This window comes from Plecotus auritus, assembly GCF_963455305.1.
Source record: "Plecotus auritus genome assembly, chromosome: 7".
Lineage (NCBI taxonomy): Eukaryota > Metazoa > Chordata > Mammalia > Chiroptera > Vespertilionidae > Plecotus > Plecotus auritus.
In genome coordinates, this window is record NC_137774.1 from 110,846,122 (window position 1) to 110,867,945 (window position 21,824).

General features: G+C 37.6%; 1 protein-coding gene across 1 annotated transcript in view; it reads right to left on the reverse strand.

Moving 5' to 3' along the window:
• Positions 1-21,824, reverse strand: part of MAN2A1 (mannosidase alpha class 2A member 1) — a 162,441-nt gene that overhangs the window by 116,988 nt on the left and 23,629 nt on the right. Inside the window, exons 3-4 of the mRNA XM_080678363.1 lie at positions 18,829-18,973; positions 1,003-1,174 (exon numbers count right to left, since the gene is read on the reverse strand). Of these exons, the coding sequence (XP_080534489.1) occupies positions 1,003-1,174; positions 18,829-18,973 (317 nt within the window). The remainder of the gene's footprint in view (positions 1-1,002; positions 1,175-18,828; positions 18,974-21,824) is intronic.

A 21,824-nucleotide genomic window follows, 5' to 3' on the forward strand; every position in this document is an offset into this window, starting at 1 on the left:
ACTCCAGGGAGCAGAGGGGAGGGAAATATGGTGAACAGAACCTCCCATCATACCACATGAAGAAAATGAATTTCAGGATTTTAAAAAGTGAATGGTAATAAATGAAACTAGGGAAAAGAGGACTCTATCTGATTTCTAGACTAGAGAATACCTTTTAAGATATGACAGGCAAAGTAAATATCAAGAAAACAGATTAACCAATTTGACTATATAAAAATGTTAAAAGTCTATATATTACTTGTATGCATGTATGCATAACCTATGGACACATTCAATGGGATGGTGAGGGCCTGGTTGGGGGGGCGGGGAACGGGAGCGGGCTGGAAGAGGTTAATGGGGGAAAAAGGTTGACCTATGTAATACTTTCAAAAATAAAGGTTTTTTAAATAAAAATTTAAAAAATAGAATTAAGAAACACTTGAGGATAAATAAGGGTTGGTATGTGTATGTGTGCATATGTATATGAATGTAATTACAAATCAGTAGGAAAAATTACACGATCAAGCAACTTATAATGCTTTGCCTATATATATATGAGAAATATGCGATATTATCACTCATCAAAAATACAAATTAAAATTACATTTTTCAACTATCAAATTGGTCAAGGTATTAAGAGAAAAAGTTGAATTGTTGGTGAACGGGCAGAGAAATTGGTACACTATGATATAGAAGATTGAAGAATAAAGAATACATTGAAACAACCTTTCCGGGGCCCCTATGATTATATGCTTTAAAAAAACCCTTTAAAACACCAAGCCCCTTTAACCTAGTAATTCCATTTCTAGGACAAAGTTGGAACATAAGAATTTCAATGGAAAAGTTTCAAGTCTCTTTTTAAGAGATGAACCAGAATTAAGGAAAAAACATATGAAAAAATATTTTAAGTTTTAGATATAAAGTTAAGATTTTTCACTGTCTAAAAATTCAACACTCATTTCACACTCACTATACAATTAATGTTTAATATTACCAAACTAAAAAACAAAAATAAAAACAAACCTTTTAACAGCATCCTTCTTTTGAGTATCTATAGTATCCCACCACTTCGAAAGGAAAGAGATCTCAGACCACATAAATTTCCTCCGTGAGTCTTCCTTCAGCTTGATGACCATGTTATTAAATATATACTGAGTCTTCTCTCTAAAGTAGTCATCAAAAGTCTTCAACCAACCTAAATCAAGACACAAATATACCATAAATGTCTGGTTTATGTCTGATTTCAACTCAGTAATATTCCATTGCACTACCTTTGGATACCCTTGGATGTTTCAGTCATATAAAGACATATACACTGAGTGGCCAGATTATTATGATCTCTGAACACATAATAATCTGGCCACTCAGAGTATATCCTATATAATAAAAAGCTAATATGCAAATTGTCCCCTCAACCAGGAGTTCGACCAGCAGGCAGGATGGCCAACTGCCCATGTCCCCTCCCCCTAGCCAGGCTGGCTGGATCCCACCCATGTACGAATTCATGCACTGGGCCTCACACACACACACACACACACACACACACACACACACACACACTATGTGGCCAGATTATTATGCGTTCAGAGATCATAATAATCTGGCCACTCAGTGTATAATAATTTAAGAAATGTTCTGAATTAATGAAATTACATTTGAATGAATGTGAGACTCAAACAATCATTAAAATTTAAATTATAAAAATACTCTGAAAACTGCACAAATTCAGATACAAATGAGAAAAATGACCTAAGGCCAAAAAGCATTTGTTTAAACTTACCAATTATAGTATCTAATTATTTATAATTTATCTCTAATTGAAGGGATTTTCTTATTTTAAAAATCTGAACAGTGTTAGGTTGGCATTATTGTTCTCATAGTATGGGATGAAATTTTTATCCTCTCATGTCACAACTAAAATTCTCCACCCATTAAAAAAGTTAAACTAAGAAAAAGAAAAGCTAAAGTACAAACTGTATTTAAAGCCAGCAGCAGAGCAATGAGGTAATCACAACACTTTTATAAATATTGAGAAGTAGAATTCTGCCCAAAATAGGCATTAGTTCCCAAAGGCTGTTCATATTACATTTGTGGTAGAACAAACTGACATTAATCAAACAACAAATGTATACACATCTATGTAAAGTTTTTTCAAAAGAGAATTATAAATGTTGATAACTTATTTCTCTGCCTTTTCCTACTATTTCCCATATATCCAGAGAATTTTATCTAAAGACATGTGCAATCTATAATAATAAAAGCATAATATGCTAATTAGACCAGACAGCCAAACAACCTTCCAAACGTCATTCCGGACGTCCTTCCAGATGAAGCCATGGTGGCGGGGGCCAAGGCAGAGGTGGTTAAGGGCGATCAAGCAGGCAGGTGAGCAGTTAGGGGTGATCAGGCAGGCAGGCAGGCAGGCAGAGTGGTTAGGGACGATCAGGCAGGCAGGCTAGTGGTTGGTTAGGGGCGATCAGGCAGGCAGGCAGAGGCGGTTAGGAGCGATCAGGCAGGCAGGCAGGCGGGCAAGCAGTTAGGGGCAATCAGGCAGGCAAGTGAGCAGTTAGGGGTGATCACGTAGGCAGGCGAGCAGTTAGGGGTGATTAGGCAGGCAGGCAGAATGTTTAGGGGCGATCAAGCAGGCAGGCAAGTGGTTGGTTAGGGGTGATCAGGCAGGCAGGCAGAGTGGTTAGGGGTGATCAGGCAGGCAGGTAGGCGAGCGGTTAGGAGCCAGCGATCCCGGATTGCATGAGGGCACAGGCTGGGCTGAGGGACACCCCCACTCGAGTGCACGAATTTCGTGCACTGGGCCTCTAGTTTGAGTATAAAGAAACATTTTTAACAAGACCCATAGGTCCCTACATAGCCCCACCTGGCAGAGTATTAAAGCAACATGATGAATGACTGAGGCAAAAATGTACAGAGCCACCAATTCCACCTACTGGCAAAATGGGCCCTCTGGAAAATAACCTCTTATCTAGGAAATCTTATGGGGAGGGGTGAGGTGTCTATATATCCAGGTTGAACTACTGCTTTATACTTTCAAGTCCCAAACATGTGGGAAACTAAAGCATAAGGACTCCAACTATTTCTTTTGTCTCTATTTAAGTTAATATTCAATGTATACTATATTTGCTGGCACAAAATAAAAGCCTGCTATGGCAGAGAAGACAATACAACTGTTTTGACAATGCAAATATGAGCTTCTGAAATGGGCACAGCCATGGTGACTATATTTCTTCCTTTTCTTTTAACTGAAATCTATTTGTTCATTATATGATTATTTACTGAACACCTACAAAGTGATAGGTCTGAAGCTAGGAGCCAAGGAGGAATACAGTATAAACTATTCTTTATAAGACTTTCTTGGTCTAGGGCACTTTTAAGCTGGTTTATCAACAAATAATGTTACCTGGATAATTCAACTTCTCCATGTTTAAAAGTCTTTCTCTATTAAAAAAACAAAAAACCTCAATATGTTCAAACCTGAGCCTGGCATATAACATAAATACTAGCTGCTATTATTATTAGCTTAATTATCATCCTAAGTCTTTAATTGTCCCTTCCCTGTCTCTATAATCAAAGCAGTTAAAGGAAGTACTAAATAATATTTCTAACATCTAATTTTTTAAAATATGCAATTTATTTAAAACATTTAAATAAGCTGCTTCATATCTTAAACATATTGGTTGCCCAAAATTATGATTTGCATTCTATGCTCTTGTTAAGGGCTGAATTGTGTCCCCTCAATATTCATATGATGATATCCTAATACCCAGTACTTCAGAATGTGACTATATTTGGACATAGAGTCTTTAAAGATATAATTAAGGTAAAATGAGGTCATGTGAGTGGACCCTAATCCAATATGTCCTTATAAGGAAAGGCGATATAACACAGACACACACCGAGGGAAAGCCACATGAAGGCACTGGGGGAAGAAGGCCATCTACAAGCCAAGATGAAAGGCCCTCAGAAGAAACCAACACTGCCTTGATTTTGGATTTCTAGCCTCCAGAAATGTTAGGAAATAAATTTCAGTTGTTTAAGTCTTCCAGTCAGTAGTATTTTATGAATGGCAGCCCTAACAAACTAATACAGCACTAGAAAAAAATAGAGTTGTTACCAACCAAAAAATAAAAATCACAATGTGGGGAGAATTTATTTTAGCAAATACCATCATAATATTTAATATACATCTATTTCCGTATTGCAAGACTGAGCCAAAAGCAAATGTATGTAGGTAACATCTACTTCTGTACCATACTATTATTACATGTAAATTATTTAACCGGTTCTTTTAGAATTATTTTTTTAAACATCACACATACCTTTCACCTAAATTTTAATAAAGGTAAAAACTAAACTCTAATTATTTGGTTATTAACTCAATTAAAGATAAGTGCTGTGATGAACAGTGGAATGCCTCCAAAATTAATGTAGTAAGAAAATTCTAGTAATCTAGCATAAAAGGCAAATTTAGAATAGTCTTTATAAAGATTAATAAGTAAAATGTTTTAAAGTACAAATACTTATTTTCATCAGTTATACTTTGTTATGAACTAAGACCATTTCAAAGAATGGTCTATCATGAGTTTTCACAAAAGAATCAACAGTGACTGCTTAATCCATTTTGCCTTCAACACTTCATTTGCCCTTCAACAATCATTCCAAAAATACGTCAAAGACATTTAAGTGAGCCAAAATACAAGCTTGGAGATGTCAAGTTAAAAGCCTTCCATAAAACTCATCTATAACAGAGACTAATATCATAACAATATAGCACAATTAATGAAGACTGATCTGAAAGATAGCCTCTTCCAGCATTCAATATTGAGTAATATAACAGTAGATTAGTTTTTAGTGCTCTTATACAATAGAGTAATCAAGTATTCCCTTTTACACTGAATTGGCTCTTTCTTTTTCTAAATTACTGTGAAACTACAATTGTATATTATCATGTGCCCAATCAGAACGATAGTATTTTATAAAAAGTTCTATGGGATAAATTTTTGTGACATAACATTATAGTTTTACCTCTAGAATTAATCATTTTAGGACACTGAAGTTGCAAACTGGTTTACTTAAGTGGTCAATTCATAGCCTTTTTCTTTCCCTTGAATGTACTTGGAAATTTAACCATGGCTAGCACAGCATGAATACCTTCCCATTTAGTCTTTTGCACTCTAACAACACTATCATCCATAAAACAGCTTATTGCTATTTTAAGTAAATGGGTAAATATTTAAAACAAAGAATACATAATTAGAATTTCTATAAAGCAGGCATAATTCCTAATTTAATATTACATTATCACAAAAAATTTAAGTTCTAAAATATAAAACTAATAAAGGTGAAAACTCTATTGCTTGTTTTTAGTATGAATAAACAAACACCTATTAATTGCTCAATGAAAAAGCTCAATTTTTAAAAAAAATGGACTCTTGATCTAGCTTCAGAGACTATGTAGAGATCTGATCCTCTTAAGGAACACTTATGTTTTATTTGGTTCATGGGCATACACAGTATCACCCTTAGGATCTAGGCAAGAGAGCCCCACTCTGAGTTCTGGACTTTGGAGGGATCTCCCAATTCATCCTCTGAAAACATCTTTTTCCACAAAACAAATCCACAGGGCAAAGAACGTGCCCATTAAAAGCCTGCCCTGCCCTGCCCTGATGAGTACCAAGGCTCAGGAATCTGTGTCAAAACAACCCTAAGCAGGCTTCTAGAGTCTCCACTGCCAGGGCAGTCAACCTTGCAGGTAATAACTTCCCCAGTCTGAACAGTGGCCAAGGGGCTGCCGTTTGTAGGGTGTGGAATGTGTTAGTATGTCTGCAAGAAGGGCCCTTCTAGTTTACGAGAGGGCCAGTCGAGGGGGAGAGGGTTTGGGCTGCCCCACAGGTTGACTCCCCCACACACCACCAAATTCCTATGGGGAACTGGAACCCCAGCAATCTAAACCCACTCTTGGCCTTCCAGATCACTGAGCTACTTCCCAAGGCAGGTAGAAAGGACCTATTTAATTTAGCAATGTATTAGTTTGATTTATAATTATTAAATGTTTAGACATAGAGTCTGAGGGTCTCCACGTACTTTCTGCCTCAGGTCCTGCAAATATTAAATGCAGGCCTTGGAAATATGCCAACCTAAACTTCAAACTAGTTAATTCTCATGAATCTAGCACCTGGTTCGAAGCCTACAACAGCAAGAGTTCAATGAGCACTTGAAAGATGAATGATGACGTATAGCCAAAAGGACTGAAAAAAAGGTATGTGGACTATGAATGCAAATTTATTACTGCTACTAGAAAGGAAACCGAAAGTAAAAGATATCATACATTACTAGCTTTAATATGTTCACTGACTGTTATGATCCTAACCTAATAATCTTTGACCATTATCTTTAGGTTTATATTTAATATCTGAAAAGGCTCTGTCAGCCCTAAAATGACTTAAAATACACATCTCGAAAAAGGCATGTCCTTCAAATCACTGTTACACTGTTATAGTTTTAACTACTACAATAATGATTTTTAATGAGTACATTAATTCCACTCAAAAGTTAAATAGGTACCAACTGTTAAGGAAACAAAAAGATTTCAAGTCAAAAATAATTATATGCAAGTAGACATTTTAAAAATGCAACTTAAGCTATAAGTTATTTCCATTTTAATGTGATATTCTCAAATCTAAACATAAATACAATAGACCTCATAAAAAAGAAAGCTTCTTAATTTTAGTAATTAAGTTATTCTCTATCAACAGGTTTCTTCCATCACTTGTTAAATCCTTCAATATTTGACTGCAACAACCAGTCTTACACTTAAGAGGTCACATACAACCTTAATTGGGATTACCGTAACTCACATATGTTGCTGATTAATTTTAATTCCAACATTTCTATTATAAATTAAGCTTGTTTCCCCCCAACCAATAAACTGTGAAAGAGTTTTAATTAATGTTCTGATCTGGCTTATTCATTCAAACAAGCATCTAATAAGGGCAAAGCAATAAAGCTAAGCTAAATGAAAACAGATTCTATAGTGAAAACATGAACAAATGCTGTGAGCATAAAGAAATGGTAAATTCCTACCAGAAGGAAAGAAGAGAGATTCTTAGATTAGTCATCATCTGGATGGAGGGAAAAGGTGGTATTTCCAAAATGAGGCAAGAGCATATGGAAAAGGCACTAAGCCATGAAGGCACATGTCAATTTCAGGGAGCAGAAGGCAACCAGGTATGGCTACACTGCAGCTCACATGGAGGGAGCATGTTGAGAAATAAAAACAGAAGTGGGGGTCAGATCACTGCAAACCTTCTGAACCATTTTTGTTTCTTACTGAAAACTTAGGAGAAATAAAGTTAAGGTTTTCTGATTTGTGCTTTGGAAAATAACTGTTCTGTAAGTGTAAAGGATAGAATAAAAAACATAAAGTAGAAGAGAAACAGGAAATGAGGCTATTACAATAATTCTGCTAAAAAATGGTTAGTGGGTTGCAATGGAAAGAGACAGCGATAATTAAGAGGCCAAGGAGGCAAAAAGAAGAGAACGTACTGACTAAAGTTTCCAAGAGAGAGAAGTAGGAAAGTACAGGATTAAGCTCAGGTTTTCTAAAGACCCTTGAATGTTTGGAAACCTAAATCTGCTGATTCCTCTAAATGCTTTTGGACTCAGGTTTCCAAAATAACCTAACCATTTTTTTTCCAGGTGATTCAATGTCATCTAATAGTTTTCAAAGCATATCAGTTTCACTTCCATTAAGTTCCACACAGCACATTCTGAACCTTGGTAAGATACTGTCACTGGAAATTCTATCCCACACCATAAGAACCCATTGCATTACTGTTAGCACAGCTGGGGTTTTGTTCAACCTGCAGCTGGATATGTGTAATATCCAACTGTGACCCCTTACTATATTGCTTTTCTAAATGCCCTTTAAACAACCTGCATATGCTGATACTGATATCTACAAGTGTGAGATCAACCTCCAAAATAATTTCTAAATCTGTGCTAAAGTAACACCAAATGAGGACACTTAGTCTTAATAAGTCTTCCCCAAATAGAACTTGGTTGTTTGAAATCATGAAAAGTGTCTATAATCTGAGACATCATTAGAAGTAAAAGAAAAACTGACCTCCTTTGAGGAGTTACTCTTAGATATGTGAGGAGGCTACTTAGCCTTATGATTGGGCAAAACGTGGACAAATTACCGGTTTCTGGAAGAAACTATTTTAAAAGCTGGAAAATACTGCTTCTAAATATCTTTTTAATTGCAAAATATGTAGCAATGAGGAAAACCACTCACCATCTCATGTACTACTGCAATATTTAAGGGCAGAAACATCCATTTCAATAGGGATAGACGGGGGGGGGGGGGGGGGAGGAATAAGAAACAGTGCAGGAGATGCCTCCTTTTGCAAGATCCTATTCAGTGGTCGGCAAACTCATTAGTCAACATAGCCCAGCCTTGGGCAAACTACGGCCCGCAGGCCGGATCCAGCTGTTCTATCCGGTTCTCTTGCTCTTCCCTCCACTCCTTTACCTTGAATTTATATTAGTTCACACAAACACTCCATCCATGCTTTTGTTCCGGCCCTCCTGTCCAGTTTAAGAACCCATTGTGGCCCTTGAGTCAAAAAGTTTGCCCACCCCTGATAGCCAAATATCAACAGTACAATGACTGAAATTTCTTTTGAGAGCCGAAAACCGGCTTCTGCGCATGGGCCACGAAGTTTCAATTGCACTGTACGTGCGTGCCCGCACGCAGTATTTTGTGGAAGAGCCACACTCAAGGGGCCAAAGAGCCTCATGTGGCTCGCGAGCCGCAGTTTGCCGACCACTGTCCTATATAATAAAGAGCTAATATGCTATTTAGACTGAACAGCAGAATGACCTTCCGGACGAAGCAGGGGTTGTGAGGGCCAAGGCATCTGGGGCTGCAAGGGGCTCGGCTCATACATGCTGAGCCCCTTGCATGATTTTTGTGCATTGGGCCTCTAGTAGTTAATGTTTTATATGATTAATAACATAATATATATGATATCTGGCTTGAAAAGACTTTCCTCCTAGAAACTCTGCCTGTTGTTTCAGAAGCATTACCTAAAAAGAGGCAATGTTAAATAAATGTTACAAGACCTGGTTCAAACCCAGCCCTTTCTTAGACACATTACCTATCCTCTCTTCTGCCTCAGCTTTCTCATCTATGAAATGAGGGTAATAATATTACTTTTGTTTTTTATCACTTCTCAGCCTTTTGACTAGCATCAAATGTAGTATCTGTTCTTATCAGTTTTAATAGTATTACTTTTGTCACAAAGTTGCAGAGAGCAGTAGTGGATTTAACATATGTAAAATACCTAGGACAGTGCCCAGAACAGTAAGTTCCCACAAGTACTAGCAATTGTTTGTATAATCAGGGCACTGGTGAGCTCTGAAGCATCCAGGCTCGAAAGACAGACAAAAGTAACGGAAATGGGGGGGACTGGGAGGTGTTTAATGACCATCTACATCTCTTAAGTGCTTTTTGACATACGTGCTCCTAAGGAATGCGGCCCAGTCAGAGTCCAAATAGATTTTTCCCCTCTGAAAAGAGAACCTCATTATATCAATTCTAGAGATCTCTTAAAAAGACAATTCTCTAGAGCCATGTAAATATTTATCTTAAATGACACATTTTCTTAACATTTAAGATCACTGGAGAAAATACAGGTTGTCAGTTAAATTTGAATTTCAGATAAATAATGAATAAATGTTTAGTACAAATAGATCTTATGATATTTGGTGTGTGTGTGTGTACACTAAAAATTTTTCATTGTTTACCTGAAATTCAAATTTAACTGAGCAGACTGTTGTTGTTTTTTATTTTTAAATTTGGCAACCCTATTAACAACAAAGTTCAAATAAATGCACTGAATTAGCGAACGCCCATAAAGAAAAAAGAATGAAGTTATTTAAACTAAATAAAGTATCTTAAGAGGTGGCATGGTAAACAGAAAGAACATGCATCTCAGAATCAGGCAAATCTGAGCTGCAGTTCACCATCCTGTCAATTTATAACTAACTGACCCTGAAAGAAGAAATGACTATACCTACTTTAGCCTCACTGCCTTCACCTCACAAATGGGCTGCGTTTACTTTACCACTTTTCAGGGTTGCAGAATGGATGACATGAAGTAACATACCCAACATTTTCCTGATGCAGAACAGGCGATGAATGCCAGTTCTCAGTTCTTCCTCAGAATATCTCAGCTCCAGAAACTCAAAGTCCCCGTTCACAGTAGCCAAAACCAAAGAGCTCACATTATCCCACAATAGCTAAACAAAACAAAGTACTCCCCAAACTATGCTCACATACAAATCTCTCCCTCTCCTGATCACTACATTTCACTTGGCAGTGCCCTTGGCAGCCAGAGTTCTAGGTCTCCACTGACTCTCACCTTACCTGGGCTGTGCCCCACTATGGCTGACCAGAACTGTTTTCTTCCAACTGTGCCTAACAATATTTGAACAGAAAAGACTTAAAATAACATTACCCTGTGATTTCCACACATGTTTTTGTTCTTTTTCACAAACTTTTTAAAGATTAAGGATATATCAAATCATTTCAAATTATCTTATAATATTAAATGCAAAAATCTGTTTTCTTAACTAAGAAAAAAAAAAGCTGAAAAATCCTAATCATTCGAGTCAATAAAAATTCTGCAAATGGCCTGGCCAGTGTAGCTCAGTGGTTGAATATCAACACATGAACCAGGAGGTTATGGTTGGATTCCCAAGTTGCAGGCTTGATCCCCAGTAGGAGCCATGCAGGAAGCAGCCAATCCATGATACTCTCTCATCTGTGATGTTTCTCTCTCTCCTTTCCCATTCCTCTCTCTGCAATCAATAAAAACATACATTTTTAAAAATTCTACAAATGCACAAAAGAAAATTATATTGAGGTATGACTCCTGAACCTAGACCTTCCTTCTATTTTGGAGTCATACCACATGAGGGATTATTTTTCGATGTTCATTTTTACAAACTGCTTAACTAACAAGTTGCTGTCCAACTTTCTATTTAATATACCTTATCTTTTCTCTACACACTATGATTTCTCTGAAGAAAAATTGCCTAAATATTGCAGCAATTTAGTGGGAAGCAAAGAATTAAGATTATAGATACAAAGGTGCTATAATTGTGTTTTAATCAGCTCATTAAATACAACATGAACATGTATCGATCAACTAACATTTAATTTCATGGTCCATGATTCAAAACTGTCAAAAGTGCAACAGTAAAAAGTTATTAGCATTTACTTAACAATTCCTTTCCAATTTTCTTTTAACTAATGTAAACCACACAAAATATTGTATGACAATTGTTACATGTCCTTATGGACTGAAAGAAGACATAATTAAAAATTGTATTAACGTACGAACATAACTGAAATTTATCTTTCTTGTGAGGTATTGCCAAGGTGGACCAAATAGAAAAAAATCTACATATATAAAAACACAGCAACATAATTCTTTAAGTTGGGGACTAAATACATGAATCTTTAAAATACCTATTTCAAATATTTCTATCCCCAACAGATAAAACTTCACTGATAAAACAAACTACTGAGCTAGTTTGTTTTAAACTGTTGCTGCACAAAATAAAAATCTCTATAAATCTCATTTAAAAAGTAAGCTGCCTAATTGCACTTCTATTTAGGAGTATTTCACAAAGACTTCCTCATTACACAGTCACATCTGACTTGTGATGCAAGTACACTTACTTACCTTCTGTATTCCACAGAAAAAGTGGTTTTTCATGATCTGAATGATTCATAATTTAGTTTATCTAAATTCTACATTTGTTAAGAAGTGGTGAAAATTATTAAGATAAGTCAGCAGTTCTTTTCTCTAGAATTTTGCTTGGTAGCAAAAATCACTTCACTGTTTTGGTGTTTGTTTTTTTGTTTGTTAAAGAGATATTTTATTCTAAAATATTTTAATTTTATTTTATTTACTTATTTTTAAATTCTTTATTTTTTAAAGTCTTACATAAGTCTCCTTCCCCCCGCCCTTGACCTCTCCCTGCCTGCCCCCATCCCCCAGCACATGCTCTCACCCGCCCCCCCCCCGTCTTATTCTAAAATTTTTAAATTAGATTTATTGGGGTGACACTGATTAATAACATTGGATTTCAAGGTCTGTTTCTCACCATTATTTTTCCCTCTGGTAGAGAAGGGCCTGAAGGTAAGGGTCATCAACATCTTTTACTATCTTTTACTAAGACAAAAAGATTCAATTGTGACTACTAGGATATCAACAGATATATCCTTTTATTACAGTCAGGAACACTTATTAAGGATGTCTTCTCACAGAACAACATACTCACTACAGTGCGAATTAAACAAAGTCTAGAAGGCAGAGGCAATCCCTGCCCTTGATGAGGTTGACATCATCTGTTTCTAGTATTTAAAATTACAACGTTTGTTCTAAATAAGATATTTTTTAAACAGAAATAAGTAGACAATGTGAAGAAGAAAAGGTAGGGAGTTAAAATCGTGAGCCAAGGTTAAATATTTCATCTGAATCTGCAGAGTCAGATTCCTTAATTCGTTTCTTATTTAACTAAATGAGCTGTACTGTGTGCTGGTTACTGTTCTAGGCATTAGCCACCCAGTGGTTAACAAGACAAAGTCTGAGTCCTCATTGAACTTACATTCTAGTGAGGAGGCCGAGAAAAAAATTACTATAAATATTTACATGGTGCCTATGTGGAAACGTGTGTGTGTGTGTGTATGTGTGTGTGTGTGTCTGTGTGTGTGTGTGTACAGTGTGAGAAAGCTGTTCAGGGGCATGGAGGTAGGTCACACATATATGTAGCAGTTACGACATGCCAAGTGTAGGCTAGACAATGAAGATAGACCAGGGGTGGGCAAACTTTTTGACTCGAGGGCCACAATGGGTTCTTAAACTGGACCGGAGGGCCGAAACAAAAGCATGGATGGAGTGTTTGTGTGAACTAACATAAATTCAAAGTAAAGGAGCGGAGGGGAGAGCAAGAGAACCCTCCGCTCTTTCGGCTCCGTGGGCCGGATAGAATAGCTGAACGGGCCGGATCTGGCCCGCGGGCCGTAGTTTGCCCACAGCTGGGATAGACTATAATAGAAGACACATATCTGCCATTCTAGTATACTCACGTGGGAGATCCAGATAAACAGGAAAATATTCTGTTGTCACTATCTATGTAAGCTTGGCAGGTTGGTAACACCCTCATCATGAACAGTGGCACCAACCTTCCAGGGTTATTGGGGGCATTAGATATTTATACTAGTAAAAGATCTGGCATAGTGCCTAGTAAACTGCTAATTTTATTATTATAGTTAAGTGCCCATGTTGTAGATAACAAGAATGAGATTTATGGAAATTGAGGCTAGCAGAAAGGGGGAAAGGATAATAAAGGCCTTTAAAAAATAAAAAAGGGAAGAAAGCTGGGTTCACATGAGGACCTACAAGGTACACTGCAAATTATATGTATAAACCTACAGAAAATAGACAATGGAATCACATAGCACACCCAATTAAGTGGCAAGAAGTAAACTACACATGATCGACAGAGAAAAGATGAAAGAACAATCCATTTACTACAAGTGGCTCTGCTGCTATTTCACTCACCAAGAGGATTTTCAGAGTGAATGAAGTTTATAGAAAAAATATCTATAGTCTACATGCAGTCTCAGATCCCATATGTGAAGTTTAAACACCTCACCTCACTGAGTGTGTCTGATATAGAAAAGAAAACAAATAAACAAAAAAACAGCCAAGGCTCCTTATGACTTTGATTAAATTGAGTTTTAAAACTTAGCTCCAGAAATTATCTCCCTTTCCCTCTCTCTGTCTCTCTCTCCCCACCTCCCAGACCTAGCCTTTCCTCCCCAATAATCAGCAACCTCTGAGGCAGCAGAAGCCTGGACCTGACTATTAGTCACACGATCTGGATCTCTGGAAGACTAATGACAACATCTTGACCTAAGTTTTGTTTCAGTTCCTGAGCCCTGAGTTGGAACAATGTCTGGCAACTTGCTCATGAGACCAGACAAAAAAACACCAGAAAAGACCCCATAGTTCCCAAAGACCTGAAGAAATGATCACCCTTTTTTCCCCCCAAGAAAAAAGATCCTATCTAATAAAAGAGTAATATGCAAGTTTACCATCACTCCGCTACACTAACAAGCCATGCCCACCAGCCAATCAGGAGCGAGTATGCAAATTAGCCTAACCAAGATAGCTGCGAACAGGAAGCTTGGGTTACCCCCAGTGATGGAGGAAGCCAAGTTTTCCGCACACCCTGGCCAGCCCAGGCCTCCACTCAAGGCTACGAAGTTTCAATTATAGAAGATAAATAAATCCCCCAAAAAAATGATTGTGGCCATGGAGTGAACAGGAGGCTTGGGTTTCCCTGCCGATGGAGGAAGCCAAGCTTTCCGCACACCCTAGCGGGACCAGGCCTCCACTCAAGGCTACAAAGTTTCAATTATAGAAGATAAATAAATCCCAACAAAAATGGCGGCAGCCACAGAGCTGGAGAGAGTAGGAGGCTTAAGTTGCCCCCGGCAATGGAGGAAGCCAAGCTTTCCGCATACCCTGGCCAGCCAAGGCCTCCACTCAAGGCTACAAAAAGTTTCAATTGTAGAAGATAAATAAATCCCAGATACCAGGGCCTCCACTTGGGTTGCTGGGGGGGGGGGTGTGGTAGGCCTGCAAACCACCACAGGCCCCTCGCCCAGGCCACCCCACACCCCAAGGGAACCCCCACCCTGATCTGGGACACCCTTCAGGACAAACCAGCTGGCCCCCACGCATGCACCAGGCCTGTATCCTATCTAATGAAAGAGTAATATGCAAATTGACCACTCCAACACAAAAGATGGCTGCCCCCATGTGGACACAAGATGGCTGCCACAAGATGGCCAGCAGGGGAGGGCAGTTGGGAGGGACCAGGCCTTCAAGGGAGGGCAGTTGTGGGTGATCAAGCCAGCAGGGGAGGGTAGTTGGGAGGGACCAGGCCTGCAAGGGAGGGCAGTTGGGGGCAATCAAGCCTGCAGGAGAGGGCAGTTAGGGGTGACCAGGCTGGCAGAGGAGGGAAGTTGGGGGCGACCGGGCCTGCAGGGAAGGGCAATTGGGGGGGACCCAGGCCTGCAGGGGAGAGCAGTTGGGGGGAGACCAGGCCTGCAGGGGAGTGCAGTTAGGGGTGACCAGGCCTGCAGGGGAGGGCAGTTAGGGCAAACAGGCTGGCAGGGGAGCAGTTAGGCATCAATCAGGCTGGCAGTGGAGTGGTTAGGGGGTGATCAGACTGGCAGCAGAAGCGGTTAGGGGCAATCAGGAAGGCAGTTAGGCGAGCAGTTGGGAGCCAGCAGTCCTGGATTGTGAGAGCAATGTCCGACTGCCAGTTTAGGCCCGATCCCGGTAGGGCAGTTGGACATCCTTCAAGGGGTCCCATATTGGAGAGGGTGCAGGTTGGGCTGAGGGACACACACCCCCATGCACGAATTTCGTGCACCGGGCCTCTAGTTTTAAGTATAATAAGATTTCATGCAATAAACATTAATATTTCAAGAAAAAAATATTTTAAATATAATATTATCAAAACTATACTAACATAGTGTATCACAAAAGTTGTAGGAAATATTAAAATAGAAGTAATCTTGTTATCTGCAAATAACAAGATTACTTCTATTATATTCTAAAATATTTCCTTTGGCTCTTTTTTGTTCATCAGTTTATGTTGTTCATTATTTCCCACAAATGAGTGACATCATATGATATTTATCTTTCTCCAACTGGCTTATTTTGCTTATCATAATGCTCTCTAGGTCCATCCATGATGTTGCAAATGGTAAAAGTTCCTTCTTTTTTATAGCGGTGTAGTATTTCATTGTATAGATGTACCACAGCTTTTTAATCCACTCATCTGCTGATGGCACTTAGGCTGTTTCCAAATCCTAGCTATTGTAAATTGTACTGCTATGAACATAGGGATGCATATAATCTTTCTGATTGGTGTTTCTGATTTCTTGGGATATATTTCTAGAAGTGGGATTACTGGGTCAAATGGGAATATCATTTTTAATTTTTTGAGGAAACTGTACCAATCTCCATTCCCACCAGCAGTGCAAGTGGGTTCCTTTTTCTCCACATTCTTGCTAGAACTTGTCATTTGCTGCTTTGTTGAAGACAGCTATTCTGACAGGTGTGAGATAGTACCTCATTGTCATTTTGATTTGCATCTCTCTGATGATTAGTGACTTTGAGCATGTTTTCATATGTCTCTTGGCCTTCTGTATGTCCTCTTTTGAAAAGTGTCTATTGAGGTCCTTTGCCCATTTTTGATTGGATTGTTTATCTTCCTTTTGTTAAGTTGTATGAGTTCCCTGTAAATTTTGGAGATTAAACCCTTATCGCATATAACATTAGCAAATATGTTCTCCCATGCAGTGGGCTTTCTTGTTGTTTTGTTGATGGTTTCTTTTGCTGTGCGGTAGCTTTTTATTTTGATGTAGTCCCATTTGTTTATTTTCTCCTTAGTTTCCATTGCCTTAGGAGCTGTATCAGTAAAGATATTGCTACGACATATGTCTGATATTTTGCTGCCTATGGATTCTTCTAAGATTTTTGTGGTTTGCCATCTTACATTTAAGTCCTTTATCCATTTGGAGTTTATTTTTGTGTATGGTGTAAGTTGGTAGTCTAGTTTCATTTTTTTGCATGTATCTGTCCAGTTTTCCCAACACCTTTTATTGAAGAGACTGTCTTGACTCCATTGTATGCTCTTGCCTCCTTTGTTAAATATGAATTGAGCATAACGGATTAAGTCAATTTCTGGGTTCTCTGTTCCGTTCCATTGGTCTACATTTCTGTTCTTGTGCAGTACCAGGCGGTTTTGAGAACAGTGGCTTTGTAGAAATGATCACCTTTGCCTCACCTCTGACCAATCGGCTCCCAGAATGACCCCAAACTCCTAACCCACATGCCATCGAGGAGTTCAGGCTTTTGAGCACTAGCTTCCTCTTCTCTTGGATGGCACTATTCATCAATAAAATAGCCAATATTTCTCCAATGCAATTCCCCAAGTATTTGGCTCTGCTAGTACCAAGTGGACAAACTCTTTCTGTTCTGTAACAATATGCATTCCCTAAATGCAAATGTACTATTTAACCTAGTGTTATTTTGATTAGATGTGATTTTCATTGCCTTTTGCACTTACTTCATAACCAACTCCTGCTTAAGATGCTATTCCACCTGTATGATCTCCATTTTACAGATATACAAATAAGCATGTCCCCAAGGATACCTGAGCAATACATAGCGGAGTCTAGGATGCCTGCCTCATTCTGCCTGGCTCAAAATCCCTACAGTCTTTCCATGATGCCCAGCCATCCCTAAGTTTGGATTTAAGGGAACAGACTAAGATTAAGGAGCAAGATGATGCAAAACATGTAAGAGGAAAAGTTAATAAAACTAATAGATATCTGTAAAAAAAAGATAAAGGCATTATGACCAAAGACAGAGAAACCAGGTCAGAAGCTGATGGATAGTAACGCTCATCACAAATTTCAAAAAAACAATACTGATTTCATATGTTTTATACCTCTGTGCTTACTAAAACTCAAGTATTCTGGCAATTCAAACGTTTCAGTATCCAACTTCTATCTCCCTAACTACCTCTCGCAAGCAAAGATGTGCACACGCGCATGTATGTGTACACACACACACACATCCCAAATCATGAGTCCAGACACTAACTTGTTAGTTCTGTTATCTTAGAAAGAGAAAAGAATACATGACAGTAAACGAGTGGAAAAGAATACAAGTAGATAAATGTTGGGAGTAAAGAAAAAAACCTTCAAAGTACTAAGAGAAAAGTACTTTGATAGTAATGAAATTGAGAAACTGTGATAAAGAACAAATAGAAGTATCAGTAAGTCCTTCCAAAAAAAAAAAAGTGTCTTTGGAAGTACATTCCAAAAAGAAATCCTACAAATACATTCATTGGGCATTTACTCTGTGCCTGTGTATTCACACTAACAAGTACCTTTGACAAAGGAGACAAGAGCATACAATGGCGTCAAGACAGTCTCTTCAATAAATGGTGTTGGGAAAATTGGACAGATACATGCAAATCATACATACATCAAATCATATTTCCCATTATAATTTTAGGATTTCCACTTACCTTGGGGAAAAAAAATCTCTGGCCCCAATAAAAATCAAAAGTCATCATATGGAACAACGATTTACAATAATGACAATGATAGCAGTTAATTTTGGGCCGTGTACCATGCCTTTAGATTTCACCCTATGAAGTACTTTATCCTGATTCTACCTGCAACAAAACTTACTCTTAGATTAAGTAACTTACCTAACACTTTGGACATGATGAGGTTGGGTCTCACCCATGTCTGTCTCTTAATCATTTTGTACTACTTCTCCATTTTAAAGACTCAAACTTTCCCATGTGCATTCTGACTTTTTAAATGTAGAATTTATGGGCACAAAATAATTCTCCCATGTAGGATGTGACACTAAGTAACTAAAATGAATGATCAGTGCCTTAAATGTGTGCAACTTTTGTCCCCCTTCTTTGTGTTATTACTATTTCATACTGCACAACTTTTATCTTTAAATGGTACATAAATTAATCAAGTAAGAACTCAAAATACAATGACATATAAAAGGAATATGATATTGCTTGAAGTCAGGGAACATTTCTCAAAAATTTGAGAAGTGGGTGCCATCAGATTCTCATTAAACTAGTCTGTGCCTACAGGCGGTTTAAAAACCTCTAGTTTTTATAAAGTGCAAATTTTACCTGGATCATTATGGGAATGAGGCACCACAAAGACTTGAAGGGGCTTAGTGTCCCAGTCATTAAGTTTATAGGTAATGTCAAATCCTTGTTTCCAAACTCCACCATCTGGATTGTCAAAAGGAATTAAACTGTAAACATCCAACATCTAAAAATATAAAAGACAAATAAAAGGTTTAATTATATATAACCATTATTAATTTAAACTTAATGCTGAAAAATATTTGTTCAAAACTACTTATTGTTGTACTCCAAGTATATATTTTATAAGATAAAACTATTTCTGTAGACATGAAGGGTTCAAGGCAGAAAACATTTAATCACCATTCAAAGGCTTAAAATGCTACCTGGATTACATAACTATTCTGATTAGTAACCCCCTTCCCCATCTGCTTCTAACAAAAAAATAATTTCATTCAATTCCTCTTCCCCTGCTTTATTGCCAATACAATCTAATAGGAATAGATAGTAACTAAACAGCAAACCCAAAAAAAATTGATTAGACCAGATTAAAAAACAATTTATTGAAAATTACTTTTTACTTTGAGTTGTCATTATTTCATACTCAATCTCTTATATTTTAAAATCTGTGTCTTAATGAAAATGCATCTATTTTATTCTTTCATTTAGCATATGTTATGTTTACCTTTTTTGTTCTAAAAATAAAACTGGACAAGGTTGACTAGGTTAACAATGGAAGAATATTTTTAAATTGCGATTTAGCTTTTAAGTGTTCAAATGCTTTCTAAGTTTCCAATGCAGCATTCCTTCTACATAATAATATATTTTGAACACAAAGGAAAACTTATTGCCCTCCCCCCAAAAATAAAAACCCTAAAAACTTTTATTCTCCATACTCTCTATAATATTAAATATGACAACACCAATACCCTTTGGTAAAATTTCAACTATGTAAAAGTTAAAGCCATATATATATATGGCTACTATGCTAAGTGTCCGACCATCTGGTAGCAACGCCCAGCTTCCTCTCCCTAGCAACTAGCCTTCTTGCAGTTCTTCAGTCCAAGAACACGACTTGCTTTATAGCCAGGTGGAAACATTTCACACTGTAACCAAATGTCTGTGAAGCATTTTCCCGTGCCTCATCTCATTTGATCCTCACTGAAGTCCTGAAGTAGATAGATAGGAGACTCAGTGGAATCCTATTTTCTTTTTATTAGCTGGAAAACGGAGATTTAGAAAGCTTAGAAACTTGACCCGACTGAAAAGAAGGAAATGGTGGACCTTGAAAATGACTTCAGGTTTTCTCACTGTGCAGAATATAGTCAAATACTGCTGCAGTTAAATATTTTACCCTTTGTTCTCCCTGAGTGATCTACAATAATAATCTGCTTCGTGTTGATATTTACTGCTGTGTTGCTGACAATTACCTGAAAGAGAAGTTGGGGTGCTTCACTGGGCTGGAAAAAGTTTAGCTAAATCAGAAAGCAGGTCTAATTAAGCAAGTTTATTCTATATCTATAAAAGACTAAGGTGACTCGCACATGCACGATACATATAAACCTCTCGCTGGCGCCAATCGCACATGTGTGTTTTGATCTGTCATTGTCTATCATGAATTTGGTTGACACTTCTATTATAGAGAAAGGGCGAATAGCAATATTAAAATATTTCTTCTAATTAATTTCCTTTCAATGTGCACAAATTTGTGTACTGGGCCACTAGTTAATATATAAATGAGTTAAAAACTTTTTTAAGATATCAAGCAAACTACATAAAAGTGAATCCAAAGTATTTTAAGGCAATAATATATTTCTCACTTCAGAATTTCTGACTTTAATGAAGTAAAATACAATGCAACAAGGATAAGTCAACAAATCTTTGGGAACCAGCTGGCCAAGGGAAGATGTGTTAGCAGTCTCTGCTATTTCTCCCAGTTCTTTCTTTAGTCTACAGATCTCCCAGTCCTGCTGCCTCCCTCTGCCTGCATTCCATGGTTGCTCCTACCTCCTTTCTGTCCATCCCAGATTTAGGCCCACCCCTACCAAAAAGGTTTTTTGTTCCTCTTTAAAAGGAGTGAATTAAAACCTGAACAGTGCCAAACCTCACAGAAATAGATATCCCTTCAAATCACTGGATAGGATCCTAATCCTATCTGAACCTGGCCACACACTAGCTAATGTGGTTGCAGGCATAAGGCCTGGCCAGCTCAACTGTTCCCAGTTTCCAGCTTGGCCTGGGAGCCATGTCCTTGAGGTCATATCATGTTCTCTGTCCCCGGGAGTTAGTAAAAATTCCTACTTAGAAGCCAGGACACAGCCAACTCATTTTATCCAACTGTAAAATATTCACCTCATAGGGTCCTGTCACAAAGTTCACATTTCTGGTCTAAGGTATAAGGTTAAATTTATAGCTCTCTGCTATTTTGCAGAACTGAAAAATATGAGTGACACACCCAAAAGCTGAAGAAAGGCAAAAGTTCTTTCTTACCTAGTCTTCAACTCCACTATCGTCTAGAACAGTGTGATCAAAGAGAATAATGCAAGCCAAAATACGTAATTTTAAGTTTTGTAGTAAAATGAAATAGGCAAAATTAATTTTAATGATGTATTTTATTTTAGGCCAATATAGTCAAAATATTACTATCTCAATATGTAATCAATATGAAAATGAACAAGATACTTTATATATTCTTTTTTTCATACTAAATCTTCAACACTTTGTGTGTAAATTATATTTCAAGCACGTTTCAATTCAAACAAGCCACATTCCAAATTCAGTAGACACATATGGCTGCCATAATGGACAGCACAACTCTAGAATATTTCTCTTCCTTCTCATAAAGGCATATTCAGCAAAAAAAAATCTAACCCTACACTATGCAAAACCTGTATGTATAACAGTGATATAGTAAGAGGGCTCTTCTTGTACTCTCCAAAGGAAGGTAAGAAAATCTCTTTGGCCAAATTTAAACCTTTAAAGGTCTACAACTGCTATAAAAAAAAAACAAGATCGAAGAGGTATACAAAATGGCCATA